This window comes from Mobula birostris, chromosome X (assembly GCF_030028105.1).
Source record: "Mobula birostris isolate sMobBir1 chromosome X, sMobBir1.hap1, whole genome shotgun sequence".
NCBI classification, from domain to species: domain Eukaryota; kingdom Metazoa; phylum Chordata; class Chondrichthyes; order Myliobatiformes; family Myliobatidae; genus Mobula; species Mobula birostris.
In genome coordinates, this window is record NC_092402.1 from 36818715 (window position 1) to 36832201 (window position 13487).

The following is a 13487-nucleotide window of genomic DNA, read 5'->3' on the forward strand; positions in this document are numbered from 1 at the left end:
TGGCCGTTTGCATGAATGAATGTGAAGAAAATTGATCACAATTATTTATGATTACATTTTTCATTTGCTTACCAAGATGGACTGAAATTGTTCGCTTTCCCTAATTTTAAGTGTGCTTAAATCGAGTGTCTCAATATTTACTGTTGAACAGTTGATCTTATTGGTGCATGTTCTTTAAGTCTCTATAACACTCGGCCTCAAGTCCCTTCCCTCATCTTTTACTGGCAAACAACTGAAGGCTCAGAGTGAAACCCTGCTCCTGTCTCAGCTGAGGCAGTTGCTGTTGTGACTCACTTGTAACAAAATAAGCTGTGTCTCTTCAGATGACCATGCAACACTCAAATATTAACAAGTATGGTGATTTAATAATGACAAAACATCCTGGGCTAGCAATTCATATTCAGTGATGTATGACAATCTTGAATTCCACTTCCAAATTATTTAAGTACACGTAACCAAAAATGAATTTCTACCTTTATGTTTGATGTTCCAACTGAATCATAAATAAACCTAGAAGATAAAACTCAAAACATCTGGGCTTTCTTCAGATTAATTCCTTCTTCCTCATCAAAAGAAAAAGAAAAGCAACACTTGAATTTCTGAGGTGTCATTTGGGGACAAAGTGGATCATAGCCAATTAAGTCCTTCATTTCAGCTAGAGTGCGAAGGACAACTTCACTCTACATGGATGTCACCATCATTTCTCCCTGTGATTTCTGTAGTCAGTATGGTTTTTAATCAGAGAGGTGTGCCCCTTCCCAGTCCAATACAGATCTGTTCACATGTGAACGCGATCCTAAAAATCTCCTTGTGTCTCCATGAAATATGGATGGGCCAGGGCCTCATAGGTGGAAATCCTTTGTTCTGGATTGAAGCGCAGACACTTCTGAAAGAAAGAAAAACACAATTAATTCAAGCTACTTGAAAAAAAGCAAGAGGAGAAAACTGGCAAATCTGAAGCATGGACAAAACCAATAATCATTTTCCTCAAAGTCGATATAGTACATAATTTGTGATTAATGATAGCAAAATATTAATTTGTATGTGGCATGTTTTGCAGTTGAATGGAGAGAAAGGTTTGTGTGCCTTTGTGTCAACAAAGCAAGTATCAGTCACTGAGTTCAATCATTGTTGCACAGGTAAATGTGGTTGCCACTTTGCAGCACAGCAAGATCCGATAGCCGCCAGACAGGTCACCACTTAATTTGTATGGCCGAGACATAAGAGCTGTTACCAGAGTTACTGGGGATCTATTAGGGCAGTTTACAATGGTTTCACATCTAAAAGTCTTTCCTTAAGAAGGGCAATCTCAAAGACATTTCCCTTGGTTTAGATTATGTATTGAGGCCTTAGAATGTACGTTTTGTTTCACTGAGAGACAACACTGGGCCACAGATGGATGATAAAAATACCATTGCCCAGAAGCCTGTCTGACTGCAGGGCCAGTCACGATTGGAACAAACTCACAAAGGCCATGCAAGCTCCTTGCAGAGCAATCCTATCAGGTCTATTTCCCATCTAGGCCTCCCACTTATTCTCTCTCAAATGCCAATCAACTCCCCTTTGATTCTTCTACCACTTAGCTACACCAGCGAAACTTTCCGCAGCCACTCAACCTGTCAGCATATCTTTGCGATGCAGAAGTAAACCAGAGCTGCTGAAGGTCCACACAGACAGTAACCAAGGTACGAATCGAACCTAGGTCCCTGGAGGTCACAGGTAGCGCATGTAAACTCCACACAGACAGTAGCCAAGGTATGAATCGAACTTGGGTCCTTTGGGCTGTGAGCCAACAGTACTAAGTGCTACACCACTGGAGTTGTTGGACAGTCTTTGAGAGCTGGGAATTTAATTCCAATTATGATGGTGCAAATTGTTTAACATCTAGTGGAAGAGATGGGGTTAATGGCGACCTGATTAGCTTTTCCTCGTTGAAATCTTAAATCTTTGGAAAACCCTAATCCTGGGACTGCAGGAAGTCCCTATAATGCAAGGTTTTAATTGGCAGTTGACCCTAGGCCAATCTCACAAAAAGAGGCCCCTGTGAGTGGTAAAAGTGTTAAATCCTGATAGTCATTTGGAATTTGGAGCGTAAAAGGAGCCAAGTTTAGTGATCAACAGGAAACAGATGTTAACTTACTGAAGAGAAATCCAGAACTCTCTGCCTCTTGAGTAGTACTTTGAAACCCGTCCCACTTCTATTCAACTCCAACATCAACGCGAACAAGAAGCAGGCTTGTACCAAACAGCTCTGGAAGTTTTCTCCACCTTTCAATATCATGGCTGCTTCTGCCTGAAGTCCATTTCCAGCTCTATTCCTGAATCCATCGATTTCTCATTTGTTCAAAATTGATCTTGGCACTGGGTGCCCTCAAAGAATTCTAGATTTACAGCTCTTAAGGGAAGTTTTGCATGTCTCAATCTAACAGCGCTGACCTCTTATCCTAAGACTGGACAGAGACTGAAAATGGATATGCCTGACGCATATGATTCAGTGCCAACAGGCCCGAAGCTAACACACTCCAGAACACAGAACAGTACAGGCCTTTCAGCCCACAATATTGTGCTGACCTTTTAACCTACACTAAGATCAATCAACCCCTTCCCTCCTACATAACCCTCCATTTTTCTATCTTCTATGTATCTATCCAAGAGTTTCTTAAATGCTTCTAATGTATCTGCCTCTACCACCAACCCTAACAGGGCTTTCTACATATCCACCACTCTGTCTAAAAAACTTGCTTCTGACATCTCCTCCAATCACCCTAAAAATATGCCCCCTTGTATTAGCCATTTCTAACTTAGGAAAAGGTCTCTGGCTATCCACTCAATCTACGCCTCTTATCATCTTGTACACCTCAGGGCACCTCTCATCCTCCCTCACTCCATATCTTTGTAACACATGCACTGTAGTCCAGACAGCATCCTGGTAAATTTCCTCTGAACACTCTCTAAAGCTTCCTCTACATTAAAAACAAAATGCAAGGCTAGCTTTCATTTTAGTATCTATTTCATAGAGTTATAAATGGGCCCTTCCATGTCGATGCTGATCTTTCTGCCCATCTACACTATCCCGTTTGCCTGCTATGCCTAGTCTATTTAAGTGTCTAATCAGGTGTTCCCAACCTGGAGACTACAGACCCCTTGCTTAATGGTATTGGTCCATGGCATAAAAAAGGTTGGGAACCCCTGGTCTAAGTGGTTCTTAAACATAGTGTTTGTCGCGGATAAACACTGCAACTGTAAGATTTCCATCTTTATGTTATCTGAAAACTACGTTTGGTAGGTATTCTTTACAATGGCTCAGGAATTATTATTTTTCATTATCATTCCCGCTCCAGTTTCTAGGTTGAAAAGGATGGAGCCTTTCTGCTCAGTCTTCCCCCATAAAACAATCCATTCATCTCAGGGATCAATCCAGTCTGATCTGTTTCTTATTGGCAACTGTAAAGTTCTCCTATTAATGTTTATATTAAGCTGGTGCACAATTCCTCACACGACATGGAACATCACAGGGTCAGGTCTTTAGGGCCACAATGTGCCCTAACTACGATGCCGATCTAACTAATGCCACCTGCTTGTACATGGTCAATATTGTCTGAATAAGCAATCCTCTGGAAGTGTGCTCCGGATACCCGCCAGTCTCTGTGCAAAAAGACTTGCCCTGCACACCTCTTCCCTCTCAACTTATACCTGTGACTTCCAGGATTTGATCTTTCTACCCTGGGAAAAAGATTCTGATCATCTCCGCCTTCTGTGCCACACTCACAATTTTATAAATTGTCAGGTCACCCCTCAGTCTCCGACCCTCCACAGGAAACAATCCAGGTTGGTCCAACCTCTGCTTACAGCTAAGGAAAGCTAGTCCAGGCATCATACTGGTGAATGTGATCAGTACCCACTCCAAAGCCTCCCCATTCTTCCCATAGTGTGGTGACCAGAACCGCACACAATGCTCCAAATATCATCTGTACAGCTGCAACACGACTTCCCAACTTTTACACTCAAAGCCATGACTGATAAAGGCAGCCATGCTATATGCCTTCTTCATCCATTTAATCACTTTCAGGAAGCTATGGGCGTCCACTGACGGCCCTGCCATTTACTGTATACTTTTCCCTTGCATTTGGCCTTCCAAAGTTTCACAGCTCACATTTGTTCAGATTCAACTCTGTTAAAAGTCAATTTCTCAGCCCAAATTTTCAGTTGCCTCCTTTGACAATCTTCCTCACTATCCAGAGTTCTACCAATGTTGGTGCTGCATGCAGACTTACTGGTCAGTCCACCAAGACTTTCATCCAGATCATTTTACTATATCACGGACAAACTAGGTCCCAGCACTGATCCTTGTGGAATACTACTGGGCACAGACCTTCAGTCAAACAAGCACTCATCCGCCACTACTCTCAGTCAGCGCTGACCGAGCCAATTTTGTATCCAACCTACCAACTCATTATGGATCTTTGGTGACTGCATTTTTCAGATCCTGTCAAATCTTAAACCCTCATCAATCATCTTTGTCGCTTCCTCCAAAAACTCAGTAAGTTTGTGAGACAGGTTCTTTCCTGCAATCTCCACCAAAGAGTAAGAACAGCAAGTAGAATCCTTTATTTGCTGAAAACACAGCTATTGGAACAAAGTTTAGAAATGTTTTGTGACCAGCTGCAAACAATCCATTCAACAGTTTCACTGGTGGGTTCAAACGCCTCATGCTGTAACAGGCTGTAGTCTGGAATATACTGCCAGAGGCAAGCACTTACACGTTTGTAGGAATCTTCCACTTTGGCATTCAAAGGGAAGATGAAGACGTAGAAATGGAAAGAATTTGCTGAGGTACAGATTATGGAACTACTTGGACTGATCTCGCAGAGAGCTGGTATGGAGGAAACTGGCCAAATGGCCTCCTTTCCAATGCAACCACTCTGCAATCCTCCACAATCGTTTGTGATGATTGCTCTCACTGTGTTCCTGGTGGCCCTTGGTCTCCAGGCACAGATCCATCTCCTAACCCTGTAGGGTCATACAATGCAGGGTGGAGTCCTGGATTCAGGGGACAGTCCTTCCCCACAACTTGCTAATTTATCACACAGACTGAAATTTGTCTCAAAAGGAGGGAGTCACACATGCTTCCCAACCCTGTGTGCAGTGTGTTGACCATTAGGATCTGTCTACAGATGTCAAAGGAGGCCTCAAAAGACTACTCAAAGGCCTCAAAGCCCTCCGCTACTTTCTGGATAATAGACCTCACAAGTTCCCCACCATCACTACCCTCCTCCGGTTGGCGGAACTGGTTCTCACACTTAATAACTCTTTTGGCTCTTCCCACTTTCTTCAGACCAAGGGTGTAGCTATGGGAACTCGCATGGGCCCTAGCTATGCCTGCCTCTTCGCCGGTTATGTGGAACAGTCTGTGCTCCAAACCTATTCTGGTACTGCTCCCCAACTTTTCCTTCAGTACATTGACAACTACATTGGTACTGCTTCCTGCACCCATGCTGAGCTCATCAATTTCATCGACTTTACTTCTAACTTCCACCCAGCCCTCAAATTCACTTGGTCTATCTCGGACACTTCTCTCCTCTTTCTCAATCTCTCGGTCTCCATCTCCGGAGACAGACTATCCACTGACATCTTCTACAAGCCCATTGACTCTCATAACTACCTCGACTATACCTCTTCCCACCCCGCCACATGCAAAAATGCCATTCCCTATTCCCAGTTCCTCCGTCTCTGCCGCATCTGCTCCGAGGATGAGGTTTTCCTTTCCAGGACATCTCAAATGTCCTCTTTCTTTAAGGATCGTGGTTTCCCTTCTGCTGTCATCAATGATGCCCTCACCCGCATCTCCTCCATTTTCCGCACTTCGGCCCTCACCCCATCCTCCCGCCACCACAACAGGGACAGAGTTCCCCTTGTCCTCACCTACCACCCCACTAGCCTCCGGATCCAACACATTATCCTCCGCAACTTCAACAGGACCCCACCACTAAGCACATCTTTCCATCTCCACCCCTCTCCGCTTTCCGCAGGGATCGGTCCCTCCGCGACTCCTTGGTCCACACGTCCCTCCCCACGGATCTCCCACCCGACACTTATCCCTGTAAGCGCAAGTGCTACACCTGTCCCTACACCTCCTCTCTTGCCACCATTCAGGGCCCCAAACAGTCCTTCCAGGTGAGGCAACACTTCACTTGTGAGTCTGTTGGGGTCATCTATTGCATCAGGTGCTCCCGGTGCAGCCTCCTCTACATCGGTGAAACCCGACGCAGATTGGGGGACTACTTCGTCGAGCACCTCTGCTCCGTCTGCCACAAAAGACAGGATCTCCCAGTAGCCACCCACTTCAACTCTGCTTCCCACTCCCATTCAGATATGTCCATACATGGCCTCCTCTACTGCCATGATGAGGCTAAACTCAGGTTGGAGGAGCAACACCTCATATACCGTCTAGGTAGTCTCCAGCCCTTTGGTATGAATATAGAATTCTCCAACTTCCGGTAATTCCCTCCCCTCCCTTCCTCTATCCCTATGTCACTCTGCCCCCTCCCCCAGCTGCCTATCACCTCCCTCATGGTCCCGCCTCCTTCTACTACCCATTGTGTTTTCCCCTATTCCTTCTTCACCTTTCCTGCCTATCACCTCCCTGCTTCCCCTTCCCCACCCCTTTATCTTTCCCGACTCGTTTTTCACCTGGAACCTACCAGCCTTCTCCTTCCCACCCTCCCCCCACCTTCTTTATAGGGCCTCTGCCCCTTCCCTCTTCAGTCCTGACAAAGGGTTCCGGCCCAAAACGTCCACCGATCTTTTCCACGGATGCTGCCCGACCTGCTGAGTTCCTCCAGCGTGTTGTGAGTGTTGCTCAGATGTCACCAATAGCCTATTCTTGTCCAACCACACGTAAGCCATGGGCAAGAAAGGACATCAACGCTTCTACTTTCTCAGGAGGCTAAAGAAATTCAGCACATTCCAGTTGTCCCTCACCAGTTTTTATAGGAGGCGTCCTATCCAGATGTGTCACAGCTAGGTTTAGCAACTGCTCTAGCCAAGACGGCAAGAGACTGCAGAGTTGAGAACACAGCTCAGCACATCATGGAAACCAGCCACCCCTCCACTGGCTGCCTCGGCAATGCAGCCAATATAATCAAAGACCCCACCCACCCCAGACATTCTCTCTTCTCCCCTCTCCCATCAGACAGAAGATACGAAACCATGAAACTATGTACCACCAGGCTCAAAGGCAACGTCTATCCTACTGTTATAATACTTTTGAACAATCCTCCAGTACAATAAGATTGACTCTTGACCTCACAACCTACCTCATCGTGGCCTTGCACCCTATTGTCTACCTGCAATGCACTTTGTTACTGTAACACTTTAATCTGCATTCTCTTATTGCATTTCCTTTGTACTACATCAATGCACTGATGTGATGAAATAATCTGTACGGTTGGCATGTGGAACAAAGCTTTTCACTGTCCCTCAGTACATACGGCGGTAACAAACCAATTTACCATTTTACATTTGGAGAGCCTCTAGCCCCCAATCTGGTTTTCAGTTTCTCAATAGCCCTGGTGAAAATGCTAGAAATCAGCTGGAACATTTCAATCATGAGGAGAAACTGGTAAGGGTGGGTTTGTTTTCCTTTGGACAGAGGAGGTTGAGGGAGGAAATCTAATGAGGGGTATAGACAGAATAGGTGGGAGGGAACTTTTCCCCAAAGCTGAGGTATCTAAAACTACAGGTTTTTGGATACGGAGGGAAAGGTTAGAAAAGATCTGAATTTTTTTTTCACCCAGAAGGTTGTTGGAATCTGATGGAAACAAACTCCCACCACATTTATGAGGTAACTGGACGAGCACCTGGTTCACCAAGATGTAGAAGACTACATACCAAATGCTGATAATGGGATAGATATAGATGGGTTATTGATAGTTGGCATAGACATGGTGGGCCAAAGAGTCTGTTTCAATGGCAGGGAGACCATGACAAAGATCCCTCGTGACTTGTTGCACCTTAATCCAATGTGTCATATCTAAGGAAGCCAGGGATTTTGCACAGAAATATTTGGTCCTCCTGCATATTTCAGTGATGTAGTCCATTTTACAACTATTTCTTTTATGGTCAGCAATGTTGTAAATTACGATGACAAGGGCAAAAAGATAGAGAAGTCTGCAGTGTAATTCCCCCCAAGTAACAGGATAATGTGGCTCGCTGACGCCCTCCGGTGCCTCAACAAGATGCTGCAGCACTGTAAAAAGCCTGAGGCTTTCATTTGAATGGTGCTTGATAACTTGCCAATGTTGCTCTAAAAGATGTCTATTCCTCTCCCACACAAATTAACTCGCAACACAATCAATTTATTATATAATGCTGATTGATTCTGACAACTGCTATTCTGACACTGGATTAAGTCTGTTCACCCACCAAAATATTAAAAATATGGTATTAATTTTAATAATTAACACCAACTGCGACTTCAGCCTTGAACTCCAGGCCAGGTCTTCACGTGCTGCTATTGTGACTCCCGTCTCCCCTTCCCCCACCACCACTCTGCAACCCCGTTTCCCTCAGATCCCATCAGCTACTCCTGGGCCCTCGGAGGCTCCTTCTTCCTCTCACCCCAACCCTCCCTTCTCCGCTGACACCACCAGCCTCCCTCCCCATCCACCCTCTGATCCCACTCCTCATCTGTGCCGGGTCTTCACCATCCCCTACGAGCTTCCGCTCTCTGTCCTCAGTAAGGGCCTCACCTTTGTCCCCCTTCCCCCACACCTCAGCGAGTTCCGCGTTCGCCATGACTTGGAACTGTTCTTCCACCGTCTCCATCTCCGAGCCTAATTCTTCAGCAAGGACTCTCCCATCCCCAGCGATGACCCCTTCTCCTGTCTTCAACCCTCCTCCTCTTCATGGACACCCCGCTCTGGTCTTCTGCCTGCTCTGGATCTCTTTATTGCGAACTGCCGATGAGACATCAACCATCTCGACTTCACCGCACCTTGTTTCTATTCCAACCTCACTCCTTTGGAACACTCTGCTCTCCACTCCCTCCACACCAATCCTAACCTTACTATTAAACCCGGCAATAAGGCAGGTGCTGTTGTAGTCTGGCGTACTGACCTCTACCTTGCCGAGGCACAGCGACAACTCACAGATACGTCCTCTTATTTACCCCTCGATCATGACCCCACTAAGGAGCACCAGGCCATTGTCTCCCACACCATCACCGACTTTATCCGCTCAGGGGATCTCCCATCCACTGCTACTGCTACCAACCTTATAGTTCCCACACCCCGCACTTCCCGTTTTGACCTCCTACTTAAGATCCACAAACCTGCCTGTCCAGGTAGACCCATTGTCTCAGCTTGCTCCTGCCCCACCGAACTCATTTCTGCATACCTCGACACTGTTTTATCCCTCCTTGTTCAATCCCTTCCTACCTATGTTCATGACACTTCTCACGCTCTGAATTTTTTCTGATGATTTTAAGTTCCCTGGCCCCCACCGCTTTATTTTCACCATGGATGTCCAGTCTCTATACACCTCCATCCCCCACCAGGAAGGTCTCAAAGCTCTCCGCTTCTTTTTGGATTCCAGACCTAACCAGTTCCCTTCTACCACCACTCTGCTCTGTCTAGCGGAATTAGTCCTTACTCTTAATAATTTCTCCTTTGGCTCCTCCCATTTCCTCCAAACTAAAGGTGTAGCTATGGGCACCCGCATGGGTCCGAGCTATGCCTGCCTTTTTGTTGGCTTTGTGGAACAATCTATGTTCCAAACCTATTCTGGTATCTGTCCCCCACTTTTCCTTCACTATATCGACGACCGCATTGGCGCTGCTTCCTGCACGCATGCTGAGCTCGTTGACTTTATTAACTTTGCCTCCAGCTTTCACCCTGCCCTCAAGTTTACCTGGTCCATTTCCGACACCTTCCTCCCCTTTCCAGATCTTTCTGTCTCTCTCTGGAGACAGCTTATCTACTGATGTCTACTATAAGCCTATGGACTCTCACAGCTACCTGGACTATTCCTCTTCCCACCCTGTCTCTTGCAAAAATGCCATCCCCTTCTCGCAATTCCTCCGTATCCGACGCATCTGCTCTCAGGATGAGGCTTTTCATTCCAGGACGAGGGAAATGTCCTCCTTTTTTAAAGAAAGGGGCTTCCCTACCCCCACCATCAACTCTGCTCTCAAACGCATCTCCCCCATTTCACGCACATCTGCCCTCACCCCACCCTCCCGCCACCCCACTAGGAATAGGGTTCCCCTTGTCCTCACCTACCATCCCACCAGCCTCCGGGTAACACAGATAATTCTCCATAACTTCCGCCACCTCCAACGGGATCCCACCACTAAGCACATCTTTCCCTCCCCCCCACCTCTGCTTTCCGCAGGGATCGCTCCCTATGCGACTCCCTTGTCTGTTCGTTCCCCCCATCCTTTCCCACCGATCTCCCTCCCAGCACTTATCCTTGTAAGCGGAACAAGTGCAACACATGCCCTAACACTTCCTCCCTTACCACCATTCAGGGCCCCAGACAGTCCTTCCAGGTGAGGCGACACTTCACCTGTGAGACAGCTGGGGTGATATACTGCGTCCGGTGCTCCCGATACGGCCTTCTGTATATTGGTGAGACCCAACGCAGACTGGGAGATCGTTTCGCTGAACACCTATGCTCTGTCTGCCAGAGAAAGCAGGATCTCCCAGTGGCCACACATTTTATTTCCACATCCCATTCCCATTCTGACATGTCTATCCACGGCCTCCTCTACTGTAAAAATGAAGTCACACTCAAGTTGGAGGAACAACACCTTATATTCCATCTGGGTAGCCTCCAACCTGATGGCATGAACATTGACTTCTCTAACTTCCACTAATGCCCCACCTCCCCCTCGTACCCCATCCGTTATTTATTTTTATACACACATTCTTTCTCTCACTCTCCTTTTTCTCCCTCTGTCCCTCTGACTATACCCCTTGCCCATCCTCTGGGCTTTCCCCCCCTCCCCTTGCCTTTCTCCCCGGACCTCCTGTCCCATGATCCTCTCATATCCCCTTTGCCAAACACCTGTCCAGCTCTTGGCTCCATCCCTCCCCCTCCTGTCTTCTCCTATCATTTCGGATCTCCCCCTCCCCCTCCCGGTTTCAAATCTCTTACTATCTCTTCTTTCAGTTAGTCCTGATGAAGGGTCTCGGCCTGAAACGTCGACTGCACCTCTTCCTAGAGATGCTGCCTGGCCTGCTGTGTTCACCAGCAATTTTTGTGTCTGTTGCTTAATTTTAATAAGGGTGACTTAATCAGCTGGAGATGGGGAATTTAGTGGAATGTGAGTGTTTGCAAAGCTCCCAAGTACTTCTGCAGCACAGGAAGCATTTCAAAGCGCTTCACGGTGGAAAAGAATCTTATTGTGTGAGATTTAGAGAATGTGATCAAACAACGGGTGGAAAACTGAACTTCAGCAAGTATATTCCTAAGGTGGTTCCTAAGGTTGTCACAGCCAGGGGTGGTAGAGGGGATAAGCTCCCACTACCTATAAAGTGCTCTAAATGGCGTGTGTCTCTAACAGCCTCTGACAACCATGTCCAACTCTTGGCCTTCATGTGTGGCTTAGCTAGTAGGCCCAGTGGAACTGTTTCTACTAACAAGAGAAGGGGCAAAGGCGGACCACTGGCGCCTCAAAACCAGCAGCTTTGGGCAGGTGGGATCATCAGCCTTGGACGGCAGCCTGCCGAGGAGAAGGAAAACTCTGTTTTTAAAGCTCCATTGCCTTGCAGCCATACCCACCCACGGGAAAGGCTTCGTGAGTAAACCCCGAAGAAGGAATCCTAAGGCAGTTTGATGTTGTTTACAACTTCACTCTGGCAAGCTCTGCGACGACACCAGTGCCAAGCTGTATGGGCGCCTGCCCTTCCCTTGGCCAACATCAGTGACGTGGAGAGGGGGAACCCACTGCATGGGCAACAACCGGTTCTTCAACTTTTCCCGCCCAACCCATGATCCCCTGGGATCGACAGCTGCCTACAAGATGCCTAAGGTACCTCTCAGCTTTAGCAGGATAGGACTGATGAGAATGAATGATTACCTGGAGTTGAAATGTTAGAGAGGGAAAATGACAATTGGGCAGCTGTACTAAGTCCAGTAAATGGGACTGAAATAACCGCAAGGAGCCCAAAAATTCCTTCTAATCTAGTCAAAAGCAACAAGCTACTCAATAAAGCATACCAGAAGGGTGAAGACAAACGATTCTGCAGATGCTGGAATCTGGAACAAAAAAAAAGAGAATCCCAGAAGAACTCAATAGGTCAAGCAGCACGCGTGAAGGCAAAGGTGCAAGTCTATATTTTGGGGCAGCATGGCAGTGTAGCGGTTAAAGTTAACATTATTACAGCACCAAGAGCCCAGATTTAATCTTATCCACTATCTATAAGGAGTTTGCACATTCTCCCTGGACTGCATGGGATTCCTCTGGGTACTTCAGTTTTCTCCACATTCCAAAGGCATACAGGTTCATGAGTTAACTGGTCACACAGGTTTAATTGGGCTGGAAGGGTCTGGTACAGCACTGTATCTCTAAAACAAACTCTGCATCAGAACTTGGTTTAAACATTTCAACTCACTAGCAGAAGGTCTTTGCCCAGTACATCAATCCGAGGTAATAGATCTTCAACAGACTTCAGCTCGCTGGGAGCGAAAGAGTTGTAGGGCAATGGGGCATTTGGAGGCCATTCCCCTTCAGCTGGAAGACCAAGAATGCTGAAACGACAAGTTCAAGGTTATTCCAAGAAATAGTAGCTCATTAAATTTTGATCATTTTGTAACATGGCATGAGTGGAAAATCCAAAGTCATGCTCCCTGAATGCACAAACCCTCAGCCCTACTGCTTGCCTCCCACCTCAATGCAAGTGCCCAGTGCACTCTGCTACTTGCCTCAGTCAATGCAGATCTGACCGCCTTTATTTTAAACTCTCTGCAAAAGATGTGACTCACAATAGTAGCTCTGCCGCCAGTTGACATGAGAAGCTGCAGAACACAAGGGGACCCTGTAATTTTGTCTCAGTCAGTAAGTCTGGTGATGTAATACTGAGTACAGAAACGAATGAGGAAATTTGACCTGCACTACGTATAAACCATCCTGCACCTTTGCAACTATGAAGCACTCACGCAGCCTTTGCTCCCACACCACACTTACCAGGTCATTTGATAAGAGTCATGAGTCATGGAAGATTACAGCATAGAAGCAGGCCTTTCAGCCCATCCAGTTGGTGCCGAACTATAATCCTGCCTAGTCCCATTGATCTGCATCTGGACCATAGCCCTCCGCACCCCTCCCATCCATGTACCTATCCAAACTTCTCTTAAATGTTCAAATCAAAGCCACATCCATCACTTCCACAAGCCACACTCTCACCACACTCTGAGTGAAGAAGTTCGCCTTCATGTTCCTCTTAAACATTTCCCCTTTTTCCCTTAACCCACGACTTCTAGTT

The 13487-nt window shown here is 46.7% G+C and overlaps 1 protein-coding gene across 2 annotated transcripts in view; it reads right to left on the bottom strand.

Annotated features, from left to right (window-relative positions):
- Nucleotides 1–363: 363 nt before the first annotated feature.
- The window catches only part of LOC140191707 (cyclin-dependent kinase 6-like), a 34525-nt gene continuing 21401 nt past the window's right edge, over nt 364–13487 (bottom strand). For both annotated transcript variants that reach the window (XM_072249365.1, XM_072249364.1), the window contains 2 exons: nt 12618–12753; nt 364–886 (listed from right to left, as the gene is read on the bottom strand). In XM_072249365.1, coding sequence (XP_072105466.1) covers nt 797–886; nt 12618–12753 — 226 coding nt within the window. In that variant the 3' untranslated portion in view covers nt 364–796. The remainder of the gene's footprint in view (nt 887–12617; nt 12754–13487) is intronic.